The sequence below is a fragment of the Protopterus annectens genome, chromosome 1.part1 (genome assembly GCF_019279795.1).
Source record: "Protopterus annectens isolate FY-2018-M chromosome 1.part1, PAN1.0, whole genome shotgun sequence".
Lineage (NCBI taxonomy): Eukaryota > Metazoa > Chordata > Ceratodontiformes > Protopteridae > Protopterus > Protopterus annectens.
In genome coordinates, this window is record NC_056726.1 from 237,316,595 (window position 1) to 237,341,861 (window position 25,267).

The 25,267-nt window shown below is 39.6% G+C and overlaps 1 protein-coding gene across 1 annotated transcript in view; it reads right to left on the reverse strand.

Annotated features, from left to right (window-relative positions):
• Positions 1 to 25,267, reverse strand: part of SLC35F1 (solute carrier family 35 member F1) — a 1,996,989-nt gene that overhangs the window by 305,954 nt on the left and 1,665,768 nt on the right. The window contains exon 6 of the mRNA XM_044074280.1: positions 23,073 to 23,125. Coding sequence (XP_043930215.1) covers positions 23,073 to 23,125 — 53 coding nt within the window. The remainder of the gene's footprint in view (positions 1 to 23,072; positions 23,126 to 25,267) is intronic.

A 25,267-nucleotide genomic window follows, 5' to 3' on the forward strand; every position in this document is an offset into this window, starting at 1 on the left:
TATGAAGCATTAATGGACAGAAGTTTACAAGCGAATATAGGTTTCAGACAACAGAATGCATTAAGACTGGGTGTTGTACACTGCTTAATACATCTATGTAACAAGGTATACAGATGCTATATGAATGGTTCAAGTTAGACTGCCAAAAATTCAGAAGAATATAAGAGAAAAATCTAGAACAGAAACCAGTGGGTGTACATTTTAGAAAAAATATAATTCTGTGAGATCTCTTTTGAAAAGTGTGGTGATGTGGCATGCTAAAATGTGAGGGTATCTCTAGTCGTGATACTGCAATGAAAGAGAATGATGCCTGGATGTGTTGTTGTCTTTCGGCTTTTCCCGGTTAGGGGTCACCACAGCGGAACTCCAGTCCGCTAATAATTGGCAGTAGATTTTCATGAACGCCGAAGTGCCAGCTCAACGTTCAACCTTCAACAAAGGCACGCCCATTTACGCATGTCTTTCCAACACCCACACAACCGCGGGGAGGACATGCAGACTCCACACAGAAGGCACTCCCCGCATCTTTAAATTCTAGATTTTAACTCCTAGTGACATGGATCTGAAGCTTCTGTATTTATATGAAGCATCTGTTTTAGTTTCATTTGTTACACAGCTTTACCTTTCAACCTCTTAGATCAATAAATCAGGAAAAAGCCATAAATAATGGGTGGGACAAGGGTACTAAAACATGGATAATTTTTTTTAATATTGCACTTATAAACTTAAAAAGTTGACAGAGTAACAAACCTGTAATATAAATGTTTATGAGGAACAGACTGAAAATATTAGGCAAAAATCTGGACCATCTGTGAACATGTGGACAGTTGAGAGGTATCACATCAGACTGGTCCACTTGAATATGTTGGCTTACTTTAATTTATCTGGCAACTTGGTTTTGAGCCATATTTTGCTGGTCCTTTCATAAGACAGATGGGTACTATATATTTAACAAACGTGAGTATAAAAGAATTTTTCTTTTTTGGTGGAAGCACTACTATTCAAAACTAAACTGGAATAAAATATTGTATGGCACACCAGTACCGCTTATCTGTGCTCTTTAATAGAGATGATCTACTTCTGCACATATACATATACCAGGTTTACTTGAAAATAAGTGTATAACATATGCCTGGCATGGGTCTTTATCACTTTATCGAATGCTATTCAGCGAATAGCCATTCGCTAAAGTGATATAGATCCGTTTGGCACAGTGCTCCCGCTGTCTTTAAAGCTATCTCGCATCCTTTCTAAACCCCATCACTCTCTAGATGTTCAGTACGTTTTTCTTTCTTTAATAAATGATTCCATCATTTGCAAACCAACTTAAGCAAATTATCTGTTCTGTAGTGTTCTGCACCCCCCTTGCACCTGAAATGGAATTATATGAAGCTTCATCCTACCTGTTGTAGGTGCAGGTTTCCTGCCTGCTGTGTATAATAAAAAGAAATGAATGGCTGCATATTTTGTCTGCCTTATTGCTGTCACTCTCCGTCCACCTCCTTCCTGCTTTGTTAAATCACGGTGTGCCTCCCATATGTAGCTAGAACATGCCATTTTTGCTATATTTTCTTCAGTTTATGCCTTTGCTAATCTGATTGTCTTCCCTCCTTCGTTCTACTATATCTAGCATGGACCTCTGTCCTAGTATCCTCACCTCATATCTTACACTTTATGGATGATATCCTCTTCAGTTAACCTCTTTTGCAACTTACTTTGACATCCATTGCACTTCTTATATTGTCTGTTTTCTTGACTTTGTCTACACAAAAGTTGTTCACCTCTGCTTTGCAGTTTATAACCCCAACCATAATACGGCTACTTGCAACAGTATGGTTCATTGTAAATGTAGTTACATCATACCTTACCAGAATAAAACTTTGGTCATTTTCAGGATGTCTTCTGGTGAAAATGAAAGAGTGTCTCAGGAAGAAAAACACATTAAAACAGCCTCTGTACTGTACTGCTCTTCAGCATTGCTGTCACGAAATACAAAATATTGATTAGTTCTCCCCATACATGATATGTTTTCTTGCCAACAGATACATTTTTTTTTAATTTGGGTGCGCGTGTGTGTGTGTGTGTGTGTGTGTGTCTGCTTGTGTGTGTGAAGTAGCCTAACAGGTGAGGAAATTAAGCCAGTATGTAATAAGAAAGCATGTGCTAGGGAGATTAATCAAAAACTATATACAGAGTATAGGGTTTAATTGCACTAGCAGCTGACAGCAAATATTATTTTATTTTGTGTGCTACTGATGAGTGTGAAGCAAAGTTACTTTTTGTAGTACTATACTGTTTTTCTCCAGTAGTGTTGTAACAGTTGCTGAATGCTCCCAGTTTTATGGTTGAAAGAGGGAGAGAGCGTGAGACAAAAAGAGACTAACAGTCCATACTCCATTCTTCATTACTGTTTAATGTGCCTAGGTGTTTGAGTTTTTGTTAATTTTACCAATGCAGGTCTTTGACAACTTATTTACTTAGGTGACATCAGTTGATGTTTGTTGCCCAGGGATTTTTAAAAAGAAAAAAAAAAAACAGGAAAAATCAATGATACTGTAACACCAAAACTGGTGTATTACAGAGTGTTACTGTTCTGATAATGCAGTGCATTCTGACTTGGAATGCACTGAATGCATTGTAAGGTCAAACAAGACTGATTTGTACTGATTCTGGTGGTACATTTTCTCAATTTTATGCCAAGCCCATCTCACCTGGCCATGATTTTGCAGAATGTCCTTGATTTTACCTCCTTTCCAATACTCAGCATGGTTTCCAACCAAACCATAGCACCACCACTGCCTTACTCTCCTTACTAACACTATCCTTCAGCATAAAACAATGGCTATCTCTCCTCTGCTACTTTCCTAGACCTATCTAAAACATTTGACATGGTCCCACACAAACAACTTATCTCTGTCCTCAATAACGTATCCTTCTCACAATCGGTCACCAACTGGTTTCAGAGTTACCTGTCTGACCACCAACAATCCGTTGTATGGCAGAATAACATATCTCCCCAACTACCTGTCTCCATAGGGGTTCCCCAAGGATCCATCCTTGGACCCCTACTCTTCTCTGTTTTCACCAATAATCTAGCCTCTGCCACCAAACGTGGCACACTCATACAATATGCAGATGACTCAACCATCATCTGCTCAGCCCAGTCGCTACCCAAACTGCAAAAAGTCACACAGGAAGCCTTTTCCTCTGTTGAAACTTGGTTATCCGATGCCCAATTAATACTCAACCCAAACAAAACTAAACTGCTCATCTTCCAACCCACCAAACATACTCAAAACAACTCTCACTTTAACATCACAGCAAAAGACAACACCACTCTATACCCAACTGAACACACCAAATTGCTAGGAGTGGAAATAGACAATAAACTAAAATTTGACATTCACATATCCTTGACCATAAAAAAGTCCACAATAAACTAGGAGCGCTATACAGAAATAAACAACTTCTCACCAAAGCAGCAAAGATTTCAATAGCAAATTCACACCTTATCTCCACAGTACTTTATGCCTGTCCAATATATACCAACCTAAGGCAATGCGATTTAAACAAGCTAGAGACCTGCTACAACAAAATCGTCAAATTCGCCACAGGGGCATCTTACCGTAGTCACTACTGTCTCTCACTTGCTGAACTGGGCTGGCTTGAACTCCCTCACCTCCTTCAATGGTATCAACTCTCACTTGCCCACAAACTAGTAAATCATCCACTAAATGTCCCATCCCTCTAGAATCTACTCCAACCCTATCGCACCACCAGACCACTAAGATCCAGCAACAAAAATCACTTGCAGATCACTAAAACCAATAACTCTGCTGGTGAAGCACTATTCTCTTGCACCATAGCCAAATTATGGAACTCCCTCCCACCCACAATTACCTCCATACCATCATGCACCCACTTCAAAACTTTACTAAATGCGCACCTAAAAACATGCTGGCTATGCCCTTGCAACTCCCACTCTAATATCACCTTCCCCATCCAACCACTACCTTTTTTTCCACTCCACTAACTACCTTGATTATAGCAAGCTCAGATGCTCATAAGCCAGTACTTATTATACAGCAGGAACTTCTTCTTGTATCATTTGTTAATGTCTGTTATGTACTTCACAGATAAAGATTCTAGTTGTCTACTGATGTACTATGTTCTTCATCTGTAAATATGTTGTAAGTAATTGCTATGTAAATTGTTAATCGCTATGTAATCCAATGTAACTACTGTCTGTTTATTTTAACTGTGGAGCTTTTCTCCCCGGGCCTCCGCTGAAAATGGACCTACGTCCAGTCGGACACTCCCGGTCAACAAATATAAATGAATAAATAAATAAATAAATATATGTGCCATATTTTTGTCTCAAACTATTGAGGTGACTAATCTGATTACAGTCTATGACAGACCATCTGCTGGTAACTGCATTGCGCAACAGTGACATTGGCAGCAGTAAACATTTAAGTTTCATACTTATTATTGTCCAGAAAATGAATGTTGGGGGAATAACCTGTTGTTCTGTTAACACTTTTTCTGTGAACTTATCCCTTTGCTTTCTGTCCCTGGAGAGTGATGAGAGGTCTTCTCCCAGTCTCTGCTGGGCTGGCATACAGAATGTCCAACTTTGTGCCTCATACGTTTGATCTGTTCCTTATAATGTGTGTTTTTTGCTGGGCACTGCACTAAATAATGACAGGCATATGAGTTTCAGACTTCATATTCCTCTGCAAGCTGCTTGCTAATGCAAAGCTTGCATTTCTAGCAATGTTCTTAGTAAATAAGAGCAATGTTTAAAATCTGTTCCTTATTTTGGGTCTCTGTTTTTAATTAGTAAGCTAAAGCAAACAGGGCAGGGGGAGCTACAATTAGTTTCACTGGATAATTTTGACAGTAGTGATCTGACATACATTTTCTGGGCTATTATTTATGTATTTATGAGTTTATTCACTTATTTGATCTTAAGCATACATCTGAAGTTGACCCTATTCATATCTGTGGTCAAGAGTTTATGTTGTGACTGAGAGGATGAGTTCATGGATACAAGTGTCAGAAACGATATTCCTTCTCATGGTGGATGGATTAACTCTTCATGAAACAGTGACAATCATGGCATTTAGGAGGGATATTATAGTACAATTACATCTACTTTGTGCTTCCAGGACTTAGTTGAGGGTTCGCGTATCTTCAGAAGATGCCCCCTGGAGTGGCCTGGGTGCTTCTCACAGGTATTGTACCAGACACAGACAACTAGGAAGAGACCCAGGACATGTTAGAGCTATTATAGTTCTAATATATGGTCAGAGGCTTTGTCTATGGTAGTCTGTATGTGAAGAAACTGTAGCATGCTATCTTGTTTAACAACCTAGAGGTATGCTTGTAACTTATGGAGAATGAGACACCTCCACCATTATTCCTGTCTGTGCAGTTGCCTGTCTAAACTTGTGGAAGGCACTTAAGCCTTGTACTGTGGGGTACTCTCCGCGGCTTTAAACCATGTTTCAGTAACTGCACAGATGTTAGCATTCTCCAGAGTGAGAAGAGCTTGATGGGAGTGAGTTTCTTATTTAAACTCCTGGCATTGAGCAGTAAAGAGGTTATATCACTCCATAAGGGACTCAAAAACCAAAATCCTTGGTACAGGAGGTCAATACTTTATCCATTAGGCCTCTGGGCCTTTTTTTTTTTCTTTTGTAGAGCAAATGTTTACTGATTATCACAATTTAATTTGTACACATTGTGCAATTCCCATGAATGGAACACTTGTTATTTTGGTATTGATTGCTGACACACATTTTTATAGTTATATGTTCATGCAATGCTGATAAACTAGCTTCATGTAAGGCAATCAGTGCTTACATGTAACTTTCAATAACTTGCAACTGTTAAGCATGTAACTCCAAATATCACAAACAATTACTCTAGCTAATCTTAATCTCAAGGTTGTTTCAACATTGTTCCGTAAACAAAAACAGTTACATACAAGTTAACCATTTAAAATACATATTTATATTAGAAATTAAACTAGTGACTATAATATTTTATTTTTGCTATACTATAAATTTTAACAATTGGACCAGTGATTTCACACCTTATATTGCAATCTCTCTATTAAATAGGCATATATCTTTAGCGCTTTGTTTGATATGTATCACTGTCCTCTTCCAGTTTCATTTCCATTACAGAATCTGACAGAGCCCATATATATTTGATTTATGTAGCTCTGTTTCTGATCTCTAATAATTATAAGCTCCATATTTTTAATCTCTGTAATCATCTCTGTTCACCTCACTTATTGATGGTTTGTCCAGTAAGGTTCTCCTGGAGAAAAGAGGTGTGGCCTGAGGGAGGTTACTGACAAGGAGAGAATGGTCATAAGACTGAATGGCCTTGTAGTATTTATGAACCTAATTTATAAATCTGTGAATCTAATCTTAAAAAAAAAAAAAAAAAAAACATTTTTGGTATTAGTAGTGAGAAGGTTTTGTGCTATCCAGGTTCATAATTATATGTGTGAAATGAAGCTGGCAGGAGGGAGGTGGGGGACTTGCCTGAATTAGTTAAGAGTAAATTACTTGCATGCATTGTGATATTCAGTACAGGGAGAGTTAAAATGGAAAAAAAATTAAAAGGAGCTAACTTGATTAACCCCAGTTAGTTTATATCATGGGCCAAGTGTGAGAAAATCGTTCTGTGGATGAGAGTATTATAAAAAGTGAACAGATACCACGTCTGTGAATAAAACAAAAAAATGTGGAGTAGGAGGAAAACCCAAACAGACTCCAACCTTTACTGAAATGCAGTAGGTAGAAATGAGTGCTTTCATGGAGACAAAAACTTTCATTTGTACCTACTGGATTTTAATAAAGGCAGTGTTCTGCTTCAAACTGTCTCCTATACCATATTATTTTATTCACAAAAGGTACAGCCATTCACTTCTTTTTAATAGTGGAGTCTACAGAAAAGATTTTAAGAGAAAGAGAGAAGAGAACAGGGCTAAGAACCAGTCCTCTGGGGAACCCGATGTGAATAAACCTACATTAAAGAGGCTTGAATCTATAACAGCTTGAAAGTTTCTGTTTTATTTATTTATTTTATATTTGTTGACCATGTTTTCCCGACTGGGCTACAAATGCCCATTTTCAGCGGAGGCCCAAGGAGAAAAGCTCCAACAGAAAATAGAAATTTTACATAGTAAATACATATAGAAATACATTCATCAGTACCACAGATTACTGCATTACACTGCCACACATTACATTCATCAGTACCACACATTATTGCATCACAGTGTCATACATTAAACTGTGGCAAGTAAAATACATATAGAAATACATTCATCAGAGGGCTACATTCATAATTGCATATTATATACATAATAGTGCAATAGTTACATAGCTGAAATATTTTACTAGTTATATTTGTACAGTGATGCACCAAGAGGAGGAGATAAAGTAGTAAGTTATTTGAAGGGAAGGAAGAGAGAAGAGAAGTAGAAGGTTACAGGGGAGTGTTTGTTGTTGTTTGTCTTTTTGGCTTTTCCCGGAAAGGGGTCGCCACAGCGGAACTCCGGTCCGCTAATGATTGGCAGTAGATTTTTATGGTGTCGAGTTGCCAGCCCAACGCCCAACCTTCAGCGAAGGCACACCCATTCACGCATGTCTTTTGGAGTTCACTAGACCGTGGGGAGGACATGCAGACTCCACACAGAAGGCACTCCCCGCACACTAGCTGAGAATCGAACGGGAGAACCTCTTGCTGTGAGGCAACAACACAACCGCTGTACCACCGTGGCATGTGTTTATGGGGGATAATTACATTGGCAAGTCCATTTTTCATGAAGGTATTTTTTGTAGTGGTTTTGAATTGATTGGGATGTTCAAGTGATCTTATATCTAGTGGTAGGCTATTCCAGACCCTGGAAGGGTTAAAGCTATAAACTAGGTGACCCATTTTGGCCCTTGGTTTGTAGATTTTTAGTAGGCCTTGTTCAGAACTGCGGAGTAATCTAGTGGGTAGGTAATGAGAGATTAGAGATGAGATACTTGGACAGAAAGAGGGTTTGTAGAGAATGGAGTGAATAATCTGAAACTGATTATACTGAAGCAGGTTAGGTAATTCTAGCCAATTTAGTTCTTTTAGTGACAGACAGGGATGGGATTTGTAAGAATTTTGGGCAGCAATTTTGGCAATCATGTTATAAGTTGTTTCTAACTTGCTTAGTAGTCCAGTGTTGAGGCTGGTGAGAATTTGGGCGCTATAAAGTAAAGTGGGTAAGAGGTAGGCATTTGAAAGGGTTAGTTTTGCTGATTTGGTAAGATATTTTTTGTTTCTATAGAGGAGACCTAGCTTGAAATGTGTTTTTCGGGTACAGTTATTGACGTGTAAATCAAAGGTTAGTCTATCATCAACAGTAACAGCTAAGAGTTTTGTACTGGTGTCCACCTGTATTTGAGTATTATTTTGTGACAGTATGGAGAAGGAAGACTTTATGTGGTTAAGGTTTTTAGGGAGAAAGAGTAGTAATTTGGTTTTCTTTGGATAAAGGATAAGTTGGTGTTCAGATAGCCAGTTTTCTACAGAGTTAAAAGAGGACTGTGTGTCTGATTTTAGTTGAGTTGCTGATTCAGCAATAGTGATGTGTAAAATCATCTGCATATTGCATCAGTGAGGATCCAGGACAAGAGGAGTAGAGAAGGTTGGTAAAGATGTTAAAAAGAAGGGGCCCAAGGATGGAGCCTTGTGGAACACCCATTTTAACAGGAAGAAGAGGGGAGAAAGCTGAGAGCCATTTGACTGATTGGAGTCTATCAGATATAGCTGCTAAACCAAGATATGGAGAGAAGTGTACATTTGCTAGTTTAAGGAGAAGAAGTTTATGAGAGTCTGTATCAAAGGCATTAGAGAGGTCAATGAAGAGATAGGTAATAAGTTTGTTACTGTCTCTAGCTAGTGATACAGAGTTTAGAAAAGACAGGAGAGCTGTAGTAGTGCTGCGCATGGGCCGAAAGCCATGTTGGGTAGGTGTGAGTAGATTTTCTTGCAGAAGGTAGTGTAAGACTTGATTGTGCATACATTTTTCCAGAATTTTGGAGAGTGGTGAGAGTATGGCTATGGGTCTAAAATTAGTTACATCTGTGGAGTTTCCTCCTTTGTGTACTGGAAGGGTGTAAAATTGCTTCCAGATAAAAGGATTGTGGATTCCGTAATAGAGTGATTTATTAGAAAAGAAACTGGGAGAGCAAGAACATCAGCAGCAACCTGAAGGAATACAGAGGGAATGTTGTCTATGGATGTGGAGCAAGGTTTTAATTTAGATAGTTGAGTTTTAATATAGTTATTGGAGACAGGTTTGAGGGAGAAGGTAGTGGTAGGGTTACTACTGATGGAAGTGTTTGAGCTATTAGGTCTATTACTGTTGGTGGGATGGTTTGTGTCTTGATTTAGTAATTTGGATATTGAGTCTATAAAGTAGTTGTTAAATATGGAGGCAGTTTCATCATATTACTGTTTTATTACCTTATTTTCCTGTTTTTGTGAGCTTATATTGTTGATTTCACTTGTGGGCTAAAGTATTGCTTAAAAGTAACAAACAGGCTAATACACTCAAGTGTACCAGCCTTTGATAGCAATTTAGTCGAAAACAAAGCATTTACTGCATTTTTTTCTGTCTGTTTGTAAAAAAAACAAAAAAAAATATTTCTCCTTTCCTAAACTTTCCTAGCTAGTTGTTCCAGTGATCAGATTTTGCTGATCCCTGGGCTTTGTATTTGGTTTCTGTGTTCCTCCATTTTCTTGTGTGGCCAGAGGCAGTTTCTTTACTCACCAGTGGGAGTGGGGAGTACTGAGCTGCTTGGTTGTCCTCAGAGGAGTGGTTAGAAGCAGCAACTAGTAATCGGCCATTTTGGGTCATTTTCTCACACTAGGGCAGCGGTTAATCAGATTTAAACTATTAGGGCTACCTAAAGTCCACTCTTCAAATTTTCCCTTAAAACTACCTTCCTCAAAGTATACTACTGTCCTATTTAGTGTATCCTACAACTATAAATTATCTCTACTTGACTCCCAAGTAGACTATTCTCTATCTGTATAGTGAAGCACTTGCTCCTACAGTACTTATCACCTCGATACAGCACTCTTGTTATAGAAAGTACCCCAAAAAAAGCAAACCCCATTTCGCGGTCACCCACATCCCCAGAACCTTTCTTAAGTTTTTCTGTCTATTCCTTCTAGCATGTCGAGGGATCAGTTGCTAATGTCCTCTCCTGCTCAGCTGGTGAACCTGGAATATTGAGGCAATGTTACAATTGCCTCATGTACACAGACAACCCTCTCCTCCTCCCACAAAACACAAATACATGCGAGAGATGCAACTATACGGCCAAACTGGAGGCTGAGCTCTCTCAACATAGGACTGGCATGACCAGACAGGAGGAGAAGGTAACCACACACACTATAGACCCAGTCTCACATAATACCATCACAACCTCAAATCATACACATAAACACACAAGACATACTCGGAGGCTCTGATCAAAAATCTACCAAACAGCAGAGGCCACCAAAGCAGACACCCAAACAACTACCACCTCAGAACACAACACCTGCAACACATAGACCACACAGTCAGAGTGTCAAGCAGTCACAGCCCTTAAGGCCAAACACAATACCAGACACACTAGTCATTGGTGACTCCATAGTCAGACACACTGACGCCCCGCCACCAGACTGAGTAAGGAGAAGGTCACAGTAAGCTGTCTGTCGGGTGCTAGAACCACATAACGCATGCACTAAGGTCTCTCAACAGCAGGTACAAGTACGACTCAATCATTGTCCACGCTGGTGTTAACGACCTGAGACGCACCTCCTTGGACTACATGAAGAGACATAGAGGAGCTCTCTGATTATGTAGCCCAAGCAGGTATGACCCTGACCTTGAGCAGTATCCTACCTTCACCAAGAATGATGCCACAATACAGAGATAAGATGATCAGCTTTAACAATTGGCTTAAACTCTGGTGTCATTCAAAGGGGATCCAATGTCTGTCTGCCTGGGATGACATGCTGGACAAGCCACGCTAAGGGACGGCTTGCACTTGTCAACCCTGGGATTCCGGATTTTGGCAAAGGCTCTTGCCACCCCCATAGTGCCTTTTTTAGGCAAGGCTCAAATTCTAAACCTACCACCCTAGAACAAAACAAAGAAAAAAAACTAAGGGTAATGCTGCTCAATGCCAGAAGTCTCAACCTCAAGATGCATGCACTCGAGGCCTTTCTCAGAATGGAGAACATCGATGTCTGTGCTGTGACAGAAACCTGGTTCAAAGCTCCTGAGAGCACCCCAGCACTATCAGGTTTTACCTCATATCATGCGTTCCAGCCCCAAAACCTGGACAATACCAAGAAAGGAGGAGGGGTATCCATATTCATCAAGGACACCCACACCTCAAGATTGGTGGCATCGCACGATGCATCGGAAACCATCCAAGTGCAATTAACCATAGGCAAGACTGCTCTGCAATTTGTAGCATGTTACAGGCCACCCTCGCAAACTCAGGAACCTCATATGGCCTTCCTGAGAACACTGGAGGGGATAAATGTATCTCCGAACACCATCATACTAGGTGACTTCAACTACCCTAATATAGACTGGGAACACTACTCAAGCCCAAACACTCTAGCCCAAAAGTTCCTGGAATTCATAAACTCAAATGCATTGGAACAACTAGTCACCATCCCCACAAGAGAAGAAAACATACTTGATCTCATCATCATGAACATGGGAGCACAATGTTCAACGCCGGAAGTATACCCCTCACTGGTGAGATCTGATCACAAACTAATCTCGCTGGAGGTCCTCATCGAAAAGACCACAGTAAAGAACTTGCCGACTTCACACTTCTAAAGACTAGTGTGGTCTCCTTTAAGGCCCCTGAGCCAGCGGTTAACATTACTCAAACCGCTGAATCACTTACAAATGCCTTCTACCAGCACCTGCAGGGCTGCATGGATCAGGCAATCCCAAGCAAAACAAAGACTCTTTGTACCAAAGGCAAGCGTCCAGTCTGGTGGACCCCAGCCATAAACAAACTCTACAACAAAAGGAGAAAGCTACTACAAGATAGAGCAAAATCCTTAAAAGGTAAGACACCGCTGATCACTATAAGTAAAAAGCTAAGAGCTCTCATAAAATCATCCAAAGCTAATTTTGAAAAAAATAGCTAAGGACTCTAAAGACAACCATAAGGCATTCTTTAGCTATGTCAGAAACCTAGGAGGAAACTCCCAGATATGCTCAGAATTAGTTCAAAATGATGTGAAGATTACTGATCCTACAGACATTGCCAACATACTGGCTGAAAGGTTCAGTGCAAACTTCCCCCTCCCTCCCTAAAGGAGAGATATCTATACCAAATGATTGTAGCCCCAAAAGGTGAGAATTGCTCTCAAGGCAAAGAACACAGCATCCATGGGACCTGATGGTGTCGGCTGTGTGCTCCATGAACTCAACGAGGAATTAAACCCACAGTTAGGACAGCTGTTTAATCTTAGTCTCACCTCTGGATCTGTGGTCCCACTCCACAAAGGCAGTGCCTCCACCGACCCTGGAAATTACCGTCCCATTAGCTTGACAAGCCTTATCTGCAAAGCCATGGAGAGGATCATAATGGATCTCATAAATAAAGACATAGGAACTTGCAGACTTTGGATCCAACCCAGTTTGGCTTTGTCAAAGGCAGATCATGCCTTCTAAACTTGGTTGACTTTTTCAAACAGTCACCAAGGCCATTGAGGAAAGGCAGTCCATACAGCCTACCTAGACCTGGCAAAGGCTTTTGATACAATACCTCACTCGGGTATCATTGAAAACTCATCAACTTAAATGTAAACCCATACATTACAAGATGGGTTGCAAACTGGCTGAGTGACAGAACCCACAGGGTCAGAGTTGCTGGCGCCATGTCAGATTCAAAGCCTGTCACAAGTGGTGTCCCACAGGGCTCAGTCCTGGGCCCACTCTTGTTTGGCATCTACTTTTCTGAAGTACAAGCAAACACAGGAGGGTTATGGCTGACAAAGTTTGCAGATGACTGCAAACTGGAGTTGAAAACACATCCGACACAGATATCCTTCAGAAGGGTCACACAGAAATGGATAACTGGTGCCAGAGCCATGGCCTAAAGGTAAATGCCAAGAAATGCATAGTCATACCAAAAATAAGGTTACCCCTAGCTACCATATAGGTGGCAATCCCTGAACACAGAAGAAGTTATTAGGGACCTGGGAACCCAGGTTGACAGTAGCCTTTCATTCGACACTCATATTGCTAAAGTAGTTAGGAAGACCTTCTACATTGCCCACCTTATCATGAAGGGATTCACATCTAGATCAAGGGAAGTCATAGTCTCCTATACTCATCACTCATCAGACCAATGATCGAGTACAATGCCCCATTCGGAATGTATCTGACCCGACACTTGCAGCAGCTGGAGAGGCCACAAAAGTTCCTCACCAAAAGGATAAAGGGTCTCAAAATCTGTCTTATGCTGCCTGACTGAAAGAACTCCAGTTATATTCAGTTGCTTACCGCTTGCTCAGAGGTGACCTATGCCTGACATACAAGGCCATGTCAAACCCAGATTTGATGAACATGCTTCATCTAAAAAAATCTAGATCCCTCAGAGCCACAAGGGCGGAGACTTAAACCTCAACACGGTTATTAATAGGACGTGCTGGAGGGATAGATTCATCACCCAAAGACTCCCTATGCTGTGGAACAAAATCCCGGTTTATGTGAGGCAGAGCACCTCGCTGGCCTTGTTCAAGAGGAATCTTGACCAATGGATGGGAGATCGCAGATACATCCCAGGGGTTACCTCAGTGTCACTGCTCGACAGAGGCACAGCAAAATAATGGGCATAGTTTCTCCAAACTAAAGGACAAAACTATGGGCTAGGCTTATAAATGCCCTCGGGCAGATAGCCTAGTATGAACCTATGAACCTATGAGTTTTGTCAGGATGAGGTTAGGGGAGGCTTGCATACCTGGGTGTAGTATTTGATTTACAGAGTGCCAGAACTTTTTAGGGTTGGATTTAAAGGTAAAAGATGGATTATTATAGAAGTTTTTCTTATCTTTATTTATGTGACTTTTGGCAAGATTTCTAAGTTCTTTATATTTCTGGAGGTCTGGTTGATGTTTAGTTTTAGTCCAAATTTTCCATGCTCTGTCTTTATTTCTTAGTAGTGCACATGTGTTTACAGTCAGCCATGGGGCTATGTTAGACTTTATGCAGATTGTTCTAAGGGGTGCCACAGAATTTAAAATACTAAGGAAAGTGGATTAAAAAAGTGGACAGCTTCATCCAAAGGGAGTAGTTTTAAGGAATTCCAGTTCACTTTTGATAGTAAAGATTTGAAAGTTTCAGGATTAAAGTTTGTTAGTTGTCGGTGTTTGATAAACCTTTGAGGTTTAGCTTGATGGGATGTGTATCTTAGCATTTTTACTGGACAATGATCACTTAGGGAATTTGGTAGCATTTCAGGGTTATGGTATTTGGAAGGGTGAGACAAAAGAATCCAGTAAAGGAGAGATGAGGCTGTATGTGAGTTATTGAAATAAGTGGGAACAGAGATGAGTTGAATAAAGCCGTAGAGATTAAGGTGTTGTGAGGAGTTTTTAGAGGTGAGAGACAGACAGTTAATGTTGACATCCCCAAGAATGATAGTTTCATTTGGGATGTGTTGGGAGATATGAGCAATCATATTTTCCAGTAGGGGGATATTATCACCTGGTGGAATGTAAATTGCTGCAATGGTGATAGTGGAATGGGTATTAATATTTAGGTTTACAGATAAAATTTCGGCTGGGGAAAAGGCTTGGGATGTAAAAGTAGAGTTAGAAATGGTACAGTGGTTAAAGTTTAGGATAGCAACGCCTCTACTTTTCCTTTTTAGTTGATTTAGACAGTTTATGCTATAGCCAGAGGGTAAGATCTGTATGTCTTGGTGTTGGGATTTCAACCAGGTTTCAGTCAGAATAAGGATATCTGGAGTATGGTGGGAGATCCAAGCATGTAGTTCACTTACTTTGTTCAGAATACTCTTAGTGTTTATTGAATGGAAGGAAAGATGTTTGTTTGGGATATTATTAACTTTGGGGTTAGGAGGGCTAGCAGTGGAGTGTGTTAGACCAAGGTTGGGATGAATGTCTCCAGCTAAGAGAATGTTTTTGTGGAGGTAGACGAGTCAGAGCATATTAGCAGTGGGGGTGTAGTATTTGGTTTTGTGTTTGGTAGGGGTGAGTTGGGTGTAAGGTAAGTGTATTTTTGGTAAGGGAGTATTTAATGAGAAGACAGATGGAAAAATGGTGAAGGTTTGGTGATTATATGGCTACAGCAATTTGGGTTTGTAGGGGAGATATGTTTTGGGGTGTAAGTGGATGTTAAGTGATGTGCGTATAAGGAGGAGGAGTAGGACAGGCAGTAATAGGATGGACGTAGTTAGAAATGCATAGATTTTACTCTTGGAGTACATATTGTAGCGTGTTTTTAGTTAATAAAATGCACGGGAGTACAGTTTTTTGGTCTATTAGATAGTGGATAATAGTGCATACCAGCTAGTACCAGTAGGGGGGTGAAGTTAGAATATTTATATTAGCTTATAAGCCATTTCATAACACCAGGACAAAAAGATTATTTATTTGAGGTTTTTAATGAATGTGTTGTAGTTCACTGTATCAAAGCCCCAGGGCACATCTATTGAAAAAGATCTTCAGTGAAAACTACACTGCTAATGTTTCAGTTAGCGTATAAAGTGCTGTTAAAGTGCTAAATCCTGACCTAAACACGTGTAGATTACCTGTTACTAGACCATATTCATTAATATGTTTGATTATAGGGTCATACACTTGTTTTTCAAAGATGTTGGTTACTGAGCAGTAGTTTGATGTTGGTTTAAAGTTTAGAGGATCTTTTGGGTTTAGATATGGAAATGATGTGTTTATGCTTGAATTGTCTAAGAAGGACACCTATGGTAATGAATAAGTTAAATATGTGAGTGAGTGGTTCAGCTATAAGACGAGAAACATTTCTAGAAATACAGCATGCAATTTGTTGCATTTGGAGGATGTTCTTTTGTCTAGTTTGTTAAGGAGATTAAGAACTGATTTGTGAGAGACAAATAAATATGGAGTAGGAGGTAGACTCCCCCATCTGCGGAATAGACTCATTCTCCATGTCAAGCAGAGTACCTCTCTAGCCCTCTTTAAGAGGAACCTGGACGACTAGATGGGAAACAGAAAATATACCCTTGGGATCCCACCTGTGTCCCTGCTGGACAGTGGAAACAGGTGTTGACTTTGAGGGAACAGGGGTGAAATTCTTGGCTACTCTTATAAGGGCCTCTGGGCCAATAGCCTAGTATCATCCTATGAGCCTATCAACCTATTAAGTGAAATATCAGTATACAGTCGTATGTAGTACAACAGTTAGTGAGCAATGTGATGTCTGTACTTCTCAACCTATTAGCACAAGAAATATGGACAAAGCCGAAAATAATGGTGGGACAAAGGCCGAAAAATTGGGACAGTTTTTAAATATTGTTCTTATAAACAATGAAAAATTGCTCGAATAATAGGACTTGTGTTAGTATGCATTTAATGACATATATGAAGCCTGGAACTAAAACGTATGTTGTTATTTGGTGACTTCAATCCTCACTGATTTGCCAGAAGACTGCATTTTCTGAGGAACAGACCAAAAATATGAGGCTAAAATCTAGACATTCTGTGCAAATCTGGACAGTTGAGAGGCATGGTGGTGTCTGTACTGTTGTATGGGGTTAGGTTACTAAAGAAATCATTTGTTCTAGGTCAGACAGCTTGTAAGCTAAATGAAACTGTGGGGATTCTGTTATAGTACCTCCTGAGTCTTTTATATCTCTTCAGAAAAGACAAAAGGATGACACCATTGATGTCTACATGTTTCTAAGGTAAGTCTTTATGAGTACCTTCAGGCCAACAAATCCCCACCCCACTAGCTGTAGACATGCCATGTTTCTGACTTTTTGTGACCTCATCAATGCAACATAAGTGAAATGTTTAAGTCATGTTTCTCATGTAAGTAGCTTTTGCAGACTTAGTGACTAGTCTACTGTTTTTCTTCAAGGGCTGATAATAACAGTATAAGGATTTGTCAAGGGAGTATTTTTTCAGTTAAGCCATGCATTATCTCTTTCCTTAAAAAAGAGCTTTTATTTCTGCAGTTGATTAGGAGCACTTTTGACCTTTTAGTCTTCTTTACTAGCCAGGAGGAGAGGGTCTGTGTCTTCAAGAGAACATTTTGGAAGCAGGAGTAAGTTTTATTTGGAGAGGTAACACTGTAGAGTGGGCTTGAGACTATTCCTCTAAGTGAGAGATGGGTGCTGCTCTCATGCTTTCAGACACAGAACAACCATGAACATAAAGAGGAAGCTTAAATGACCATTTGTAAAAGATTGGGTGATGGCCTATCTTTTGGTAAGACCAGATGGAAAGGATATCATGGCTATGGTGGACCATATTAAATCAATGACAGAATCTTGCCCTCCTGTAGTCTTTGGCCTAGTAGGCACAACCCCAAGTTAGGTGAGTCCAAGGGATTTAAGAAGTTAGGGTCTGTAGCATTAATGTTGAATTTACTTAGAATTATGGAATTTTGGAATGTGCAGTAGATCACACTTACTATGTAATTTGCTCAAGAAGGGAAAGGATGAATGGTGCAGCTTACTATTGATGGTTCTTAATCTTTGGTTTACTATAATTTCCTTGTAGGACTGTACCCATTATCCAGTTAGGGCAGTTGTCAGTAGTGAAGTTAGATTTTGTTAACATCTGGACTAATATCAACTTTTTTTTGTAATTAAGAGGAGTGTTCCTCTTTCAAATGTAGTTTTAAGCCTATTGCTATAAAACAGATGATAGTGCTCCAGAATGTAGCTATAAAGAGGTAGAATGAGCCTTTAATGTAGGAGTCAGTCAAATCAATGGTGTCAAGATGCTCTGTAAGTAACTAGGCCTCTATTTAAGACTACCTGTTATTTAGATTGTTGATATTAAGAATAGCTACACTGAAAATGTTGGATGTGTGTCAGTCGATCAAAGGCACTTTCAGTGAGAAAATTTGTGTGAAACAACTTTTTGTTAACAGAGGAGTTCTATTTTTGATACACCAGTGTGCAACCTCAAAATAGGTATATTTAAGTTCTGGAGTTTGGCAGTATCCCCAGTCATGGGGAGTGGTGGGGCCTTGCTTCTTGTTAGAAATACATACACCTGATGTTCACCAAAACTTGTTTTGGTCATGTTTATCTTCAATTAACTATACTTGATGATATACTTTTTGATTGAGCTACACGGTTATGGAAATGTTTTACAGAATGAGTGTATAAGCCAGTATGGCTAAGATTTTGCTGAATATCAATACATCTGGGTGAGTTTTATGATAAGAAAGTAGAGCTCAAGGATAACTACTTTTGAAAATATGCACTTTCAGAGGCAATTCTGAAACAGATTTTTTGAAGGCAGAGGCTTAAAGGATGGTCTATGTATGATGGGGAGGGGGTGTTGAGGAGAGGAGCAAAGGAAATTAAGACAACCACAAAGGAATAGGAGCAAGCAGGTTAAAAGCACTAGGCATACAACATACAAAGTATCTTTTTATGATAAATCATTCTGTATGTGCTGTATGTAGTTCACTTATTTAGAAACTCCATAAGCAGGATTTAGAAAAACTTAGTGAGTGAGTTGTTCTGGTTTAATGCACCTCTGTAAACTGCTTCACACCACAGTAGCTATATTACATTGAAAAATGTGTCAATACTCATTGTGGACACTTCATCAGGCACTTCTAAAATCTGAAATACATGGAATCATTCACAAACCTGTTTATCCTATCAAGTGTTTGGGGTATTCCATCTACCTTAAGTATATGGCAGTGGTAGACATGTTTCACAGGTCAGAGTGGAAATGTGCAAAATGGTTCCCCTTCACAAAGTCAAACATTCAGAAACTCGAAATGCATATGGCCGAAGCTAGATGCTTGAGTTTCTGAAGCTCAACTTTGTGAAAGGGAGCTAAAAAACAGAAAAACGTAACACAGCAAAGTGTTTCTACAGGGGAGCAAGCCCCCCCTGCACCCCCCACACCTCCTCCTTCTTCTTTTGGCTGCTCCCGTTAGGGGTCGCCACAGCAAATCAACTGTTTCCATTTCTTCCTGTCCTCTGCATCTTGCTCTGTCACACCAACCACCTGCATGTCCTCTCTCACCACATCCATAAACCTTATCTTAGGCCTTCCTCTTTTCCTGTTACCTGGCCGCTTCATCCTTAGCATCTTTTTCCCAATATACTCTGCATCCCGCCTCAGCACATGTCCAAACCAACGTAATCTTGCCTCTCTGGCTTTGTCTCCAAACCTTCCAACCTGGGCTGACCCTCTAATATACTTATTCCTAATCTTGTCCATCCTTGTCACACCCAGTGCAAATCTTAACATCTTCAACTCTGCCACGTCAAGCTCTGACTCCTGCCTTTTTGTCAATGCCACTGTCTCCAACCCATATAACATAGCTGGTCTCATTACCCTCTTGTAGACCTTCCCTTTCACTCTTACTGGTACTCGTCTGTCACAAATCACTCCTGACACTCTTCTCCACCCACTCCATCCTGCCTGTACTCTCTTCTTCACCTCTCTTCCACACTCACCATTACTCTGAACTGTTGATCCCAAGTACTTAAACTTATTCACCTTCGCCACCTCTACACACCTCCCGTTCTTCGCTGTAAGCCGTTCCCCATTCACAGAGTCAAGCTTCCACAATTTCGAACATATGCTCTCGACCATATGACTTTCAAGATTGTGGCCGTTCGACTTTGTGAAGGGGAACCATGCAAAACATATCAAGGAGAAACAATGACATTAGTACACCAGCTAGTTTCAATAAACCTAAAGGAGTTTTACTACTTTATGCTGGCTTTAACACTTTCTCATTCATGACCAGGGATATGCACATATATGTACACAGCCTACATGCCCTTGCTGGCCATTTTAAGCCTAGTCAAGTTTGCTTTTTGCGCTCAAAATAATCTCATTTGGTTATAGACTGGCCTTACCCAACTCATGGTTGATACTTATATATTATTCCTAATGAGAATAACTGGGATCATACCATAGATAATTTGAGGGGACCCATGCATGGCATAAAGCATTTAGGAGCTGCCTCTGTCCATTAGTAGTACAGGGGGCAGTCCTGGAGTAAATTTTCTGTTTCTCATCCATAGAATAAGTAAAACTGGGCAGGGATGAGCTTTGATTTATGTGGATGGTGAGACTGTTCCACAGCAGCGCTATCTTCTGTGAGATATACCTGTCCCTTCAAACCATTCTGTTGATGTTGCAGAAGAGGATTAGATCCCTAAACCAAGTATTTCTGAAGCCATCTGACTTGCTGATGTGCAGTAAATCCATCAGTAATGAATAGGAGGATGCCTTGTATGATAGACACAGGCCACCTCTTAGCTGTTTGTAGGATACCAGGTATAGTGAAAGGGCTTTGAGTTGGACCATGTAGAACATGTTGTTTAGGCCTTCTGTCCTTTTAGTAAGGTATCTCTGTGGGCATTCTAGTTGTTGCATGTGTCTGAACAGATACATGCCAAAGGGGGCATTATATTCAATGACTGGCCTAATGAGGGCTGAGTAAAGGGGGATAATAACATCCCTAGATCTAGACACGGTCCCTTTGTTTATAAGCTCTGCAATATAGAAGGCTTGTTTTACAACAATAGACACACGTTAATCAAAAGTTAAGTCACTTTTCACATAAGTACCCAAATTCCGAACAACTGGGTCAACTCTTAGGGGCATATTGTCAATGTGGTAGTTCCCTGGGGTAGATGACTTCCTAAAGTATATAATAATGCATTTTTTGGCATTTAGTTTCAGTCCATGATTTTGGCACCAGTTATTTACTTGAGACAAAACTTCCTGCAGGGTGTCTAAGCCATTTGGGGATTCAAAGACTGTTCCTATCTTGCAGTCATCTACAAACTTAATCAGCCAGAACCCTTTGGTATTGACATTTACTTCAGAAAAGTAGATGCCAAACAGAGAACATCCCAGCACAGAACCCTGGAGGATTGCACTGTTGACTGGTCTCTTTGTGGACATAACTTCTCCTGTTTTGATTATCTGTGTCCTATCTGTAAGCCAGTTGGCAATCCAGTTGGTGACACAGGAGTTTATTCTCAGTTTATTTAGCTTTTCTACCATGGCTGACTGGGGAATTGTGTCAAAAGCTTTGGCCAAGTTGAGGTATTTGGTGTGTACCGTTGCTTTTGTCACACTTTCAAAAAATCCACCAGGTTGAGTGAATATGACTTGCCCTTGACAAATCCAAAATAAGATGGGTGCAGTATTTGGAGGTTTGGAGGTTTTTTAAGTGCTAATTGATTAATTCCATGATAAGACTGGAGTCTTAAGTCTAATTGATTCATTCCATGATAAGACTGGAGTCTAAGTCTGGATACATATGGAGGTAGGCACACAGCTGCTCTGAGATTTATTTTTTCCTAGACTCTCCATTACATACCATCAAAGGTAGGGAAAGGTCCCCTAGTCCAAAAGGCAGCTTTTGTATACATAGCCTTTGCATTCACTTGGTAAACCGGGTTCATTTTGAAACCCGGACAACTAGTATAGTCTGCTGTCCAGCACTTCATTGGCTGCCCTTGTACCTTTATGAATTGTTAAACTTCAATATGAAATCAGTTTATTTTGGGGGGAGAAAAAGAACTGGTTCAGAAACAAATTTAATCTCATAATTTTGTTGTGAGCATCATTCTTTCCAGCATATACGTGCCTCTATATTCTCAATGTCCAGTTGATTTTCAGTCTGGTCAGTGATGTCTTTTACTGCCTATTTTTTTATTTTTATTTTTGTTTTAGTTATTTATTTATTTATTTTTGAAACAGTAGGGTGGGAAAACCTGAGTCTGTCTTGTTTTAGAGTATTTCTGTAGGACTTAATTACAGCTCTCAGACTACATGTATAATTTCACTTGAGCACTAATCTTTGTATTGGAAAGTTGTACTAGGTTACTACTACATACAATGGTCTATCATGACACTATAACCCCATACAAAGAGAATATTCCTTTAATGCTGCTGTCTCACCAGTACAACCCTCCCTCATTTATACTGTCCCAGAATGCCACTGGATGGGGTGTTCTGTCGTACACAGTGCAATATGTACTGGTGTGAATAGACTGAACTGATGCACTCCACACATCTATTTTCTAGCTGTCAGACAGCAATGGTGATAATTAAAATTCTGCTGTCAGCACCACAACACAAAATCCTGACGGCAGTTTTAAATCTCTTCCTTCTCATAGGCTGCAGCCTCACAATGGGCTCTTTAAATCATCTTACTATTTTACTTTTATTTTATTATCTTACTTCATGTCTGGCATAAAAATCAAAGAAAAGTATTTACAATCACTCACTTAACTAAATCCTTAAAATAAAATGCTGCAGACTATGAGATCTTTCCATTACATAGTAACAGGGATGAAAATGAACGCATAAAGACTGCATTATTCAAACTTACATTGGACTTTACAGGATCTTCTTTCTCCCTTATGTTCACAGAGTTATGAAAGAATTTCTGTGTTCACTTCTGATACAGTATCAGTAAACAATATCCTACTTTCATATGACTTTGAAACACAAAAAGTGCAATGCGTTTCTCTTTCCTTCTCATTTATGTATATACAAAAATGCTCACATTTTTGGAACTGATACTGCTGTCTTTCATATTGTTATTTCCCAGTGGGGTCTCTTGATACTGTTTTCAGACTGTACGAGATGATTATATTAGTGCAGAGATACTGTTAATTCAGACAAATCAGTAATGCACCATTTTTTCTTAAGCAAATAGTCTTTAATTTCTACATCTCATTTTTAATTTTTCAACCATTTGTAGTACCAGAGCAAGTAAGCTACTGAGAAATAAAGCCTTCACTTACCGATCTGCCAGTCCCACGGTACTTTTAGCAGCTCTTTATGTTCCATTATGGCTCTGCAATGGAAAAGAAAGTTTAAGTTCAAGGACACAGATGCTGACTTTTACAGAAGTACTTTTCTAATTATGTGGTCACATCACTCACAGCTGGTGTTAATTTTTTAACAATGATAAACTTGGTGATTAAAGAGCTAATCCATTACTCACCAAACATGTTTCTTAACTAGTGAGAAGGGACTGATAATGAAGCTATGCCTCCCTACACATGAAACTAGGTCTCCCTACATATAAGACTGACAAGTGCAACAGTGTACACTCTTCTAGCGAAATATAAAATTGAAAGTAAAGACCCAAGCACATTGGTGGATAGATCAAGTATTCGTGCCTTAAAAGGCTTGCCCCCTAAAGAAAAAAAAAGCTGGCAAAAGGTTCATGTTATAAATAAGTAGCTTCCTACACCATGTTATAATGGAGCAAAGGAATTAGCTGCTGCATGAAAAAGGTTACATTTATTTTGTTTACAATTATTTTTAAATCCGGAATAAAATGTTATAATCAGTTAAAAAGAGAACAACAAAAGACATATAAAAGATTTAGAACTTTAGATATCGCATTCTCAGAGTAAATCTTGCAGTTCAGCGGAGTCAGTGACAACAGGCTTAAAAGCATTAAGAGAGTGTAAGCGAAGTGCATTTGTAAACATAAGGACAGATCTTAGATGCAATGGCTCAAAAATTTACAGCCCAATTATTACCGTCTAAAGATAAAACATTAAGCAAACTAGTCACCTGATAAATAATGCTATTATGTTACATTACAGAACACATTAGCAGATTCACAGCTCTAACAGAAGTGAACCAAAAGAATCACCTGGTATTCCGCATAGGAGCATAGGGCTCCGGGACGCTTATCTTAGGAGGAACAGAATGTTTCTGTAGTACAAGTGCTACATTTTAGGGATATGAGATGGACAAACAGGAAGAGATGAGTAGCTTGGTAGACATGGAAATAGACCAAGGCCTAACTGTGAGGTGCAAATACCCTCACAAGAATGGAACAAGTAGTAACCAAACTTGGCAAAAAAAGGATCTTCATATGCAATTATCCATGTGTGGAATGAGTGGCATGCCAGGGAGGACTGTGGAAGAGGTGCTACAGAGGATAAAATAAACTGTAAGCTTGTGCAGAGGTGTGGTACTATAAATGAATTCCATCCTCCCCGCGGTTGGGTGGGCGTTCGAAAGACATGCATAAATGGGCGTGCCTTCATTGAAGGTTGAACGTCGAGGTGGCGTTCATGAAAATCTACTGCCAATCATTAGCGGACCGGAGTTCCGCTGTAGCGACCCCTAACCGGGAAAAGCTGAAAGACAACAACAACTGTTACCAACAGTCTCCTGAAAGAAGAAGGCAGGCAGTTTTCCCACCTGGTAGGGTAAGGAGCAGGGGATAAGAATACTGCATGAACTACAGCAATATTTGTGAAGCATAATGTCTGTTAATTTTAACTTGTCAGTGGAGTTTGATTACTTTTGTATAAATGTAAATGTGCCTATGTCACAAGTGGTAATTTAATAAAGGTGTTTAAAAATGAAGAATACTGCTTGAACAGGACATGATTGGAAGTATAAGAAGATATTGTAAGTGACAAGCCTCATTTCAGCCCTAATGAGACAGTGTTACTGACTGGGAATGGAAATCTACATTACAACATTTGTAAACTTGAAATTCATTTATTTTGCTTTTTATTTACTGGGTTTGTCCAACTGGATTTATTCAAAAAATTCTTTTCAGGGGAGGCCTGGAGAGAAAAGCTCCAACTTATTACAAACATGTTTAAACAGACATTCAGTAAGATATGTTAACAGTTTCACATACATTTGATAATTAGATTACATTCAAATGAAAATAAAGGCAACTATAGCAGTATAAAAGATACTTATGCATCAACAGATAATAAACATTGAGCATTTGCGGTGTTTTAGTGGTTTTCTCGGACAGATAACAGATACTGTGATTAGTATTTAGAAATTCAAAAAATGGAGGTGAAAGAAGGAAGGAACTAGGTATGGCAAAATATGTTAATACTCTAATTAAGAAGGGTATAAAACGGGTATAAAACGGGTATAAAACGGGTTCAGAGAGATGCTAGCAAATCTATTCAGGTATTGGTGAAGTCTGGTTGTGGGGCACAGGATT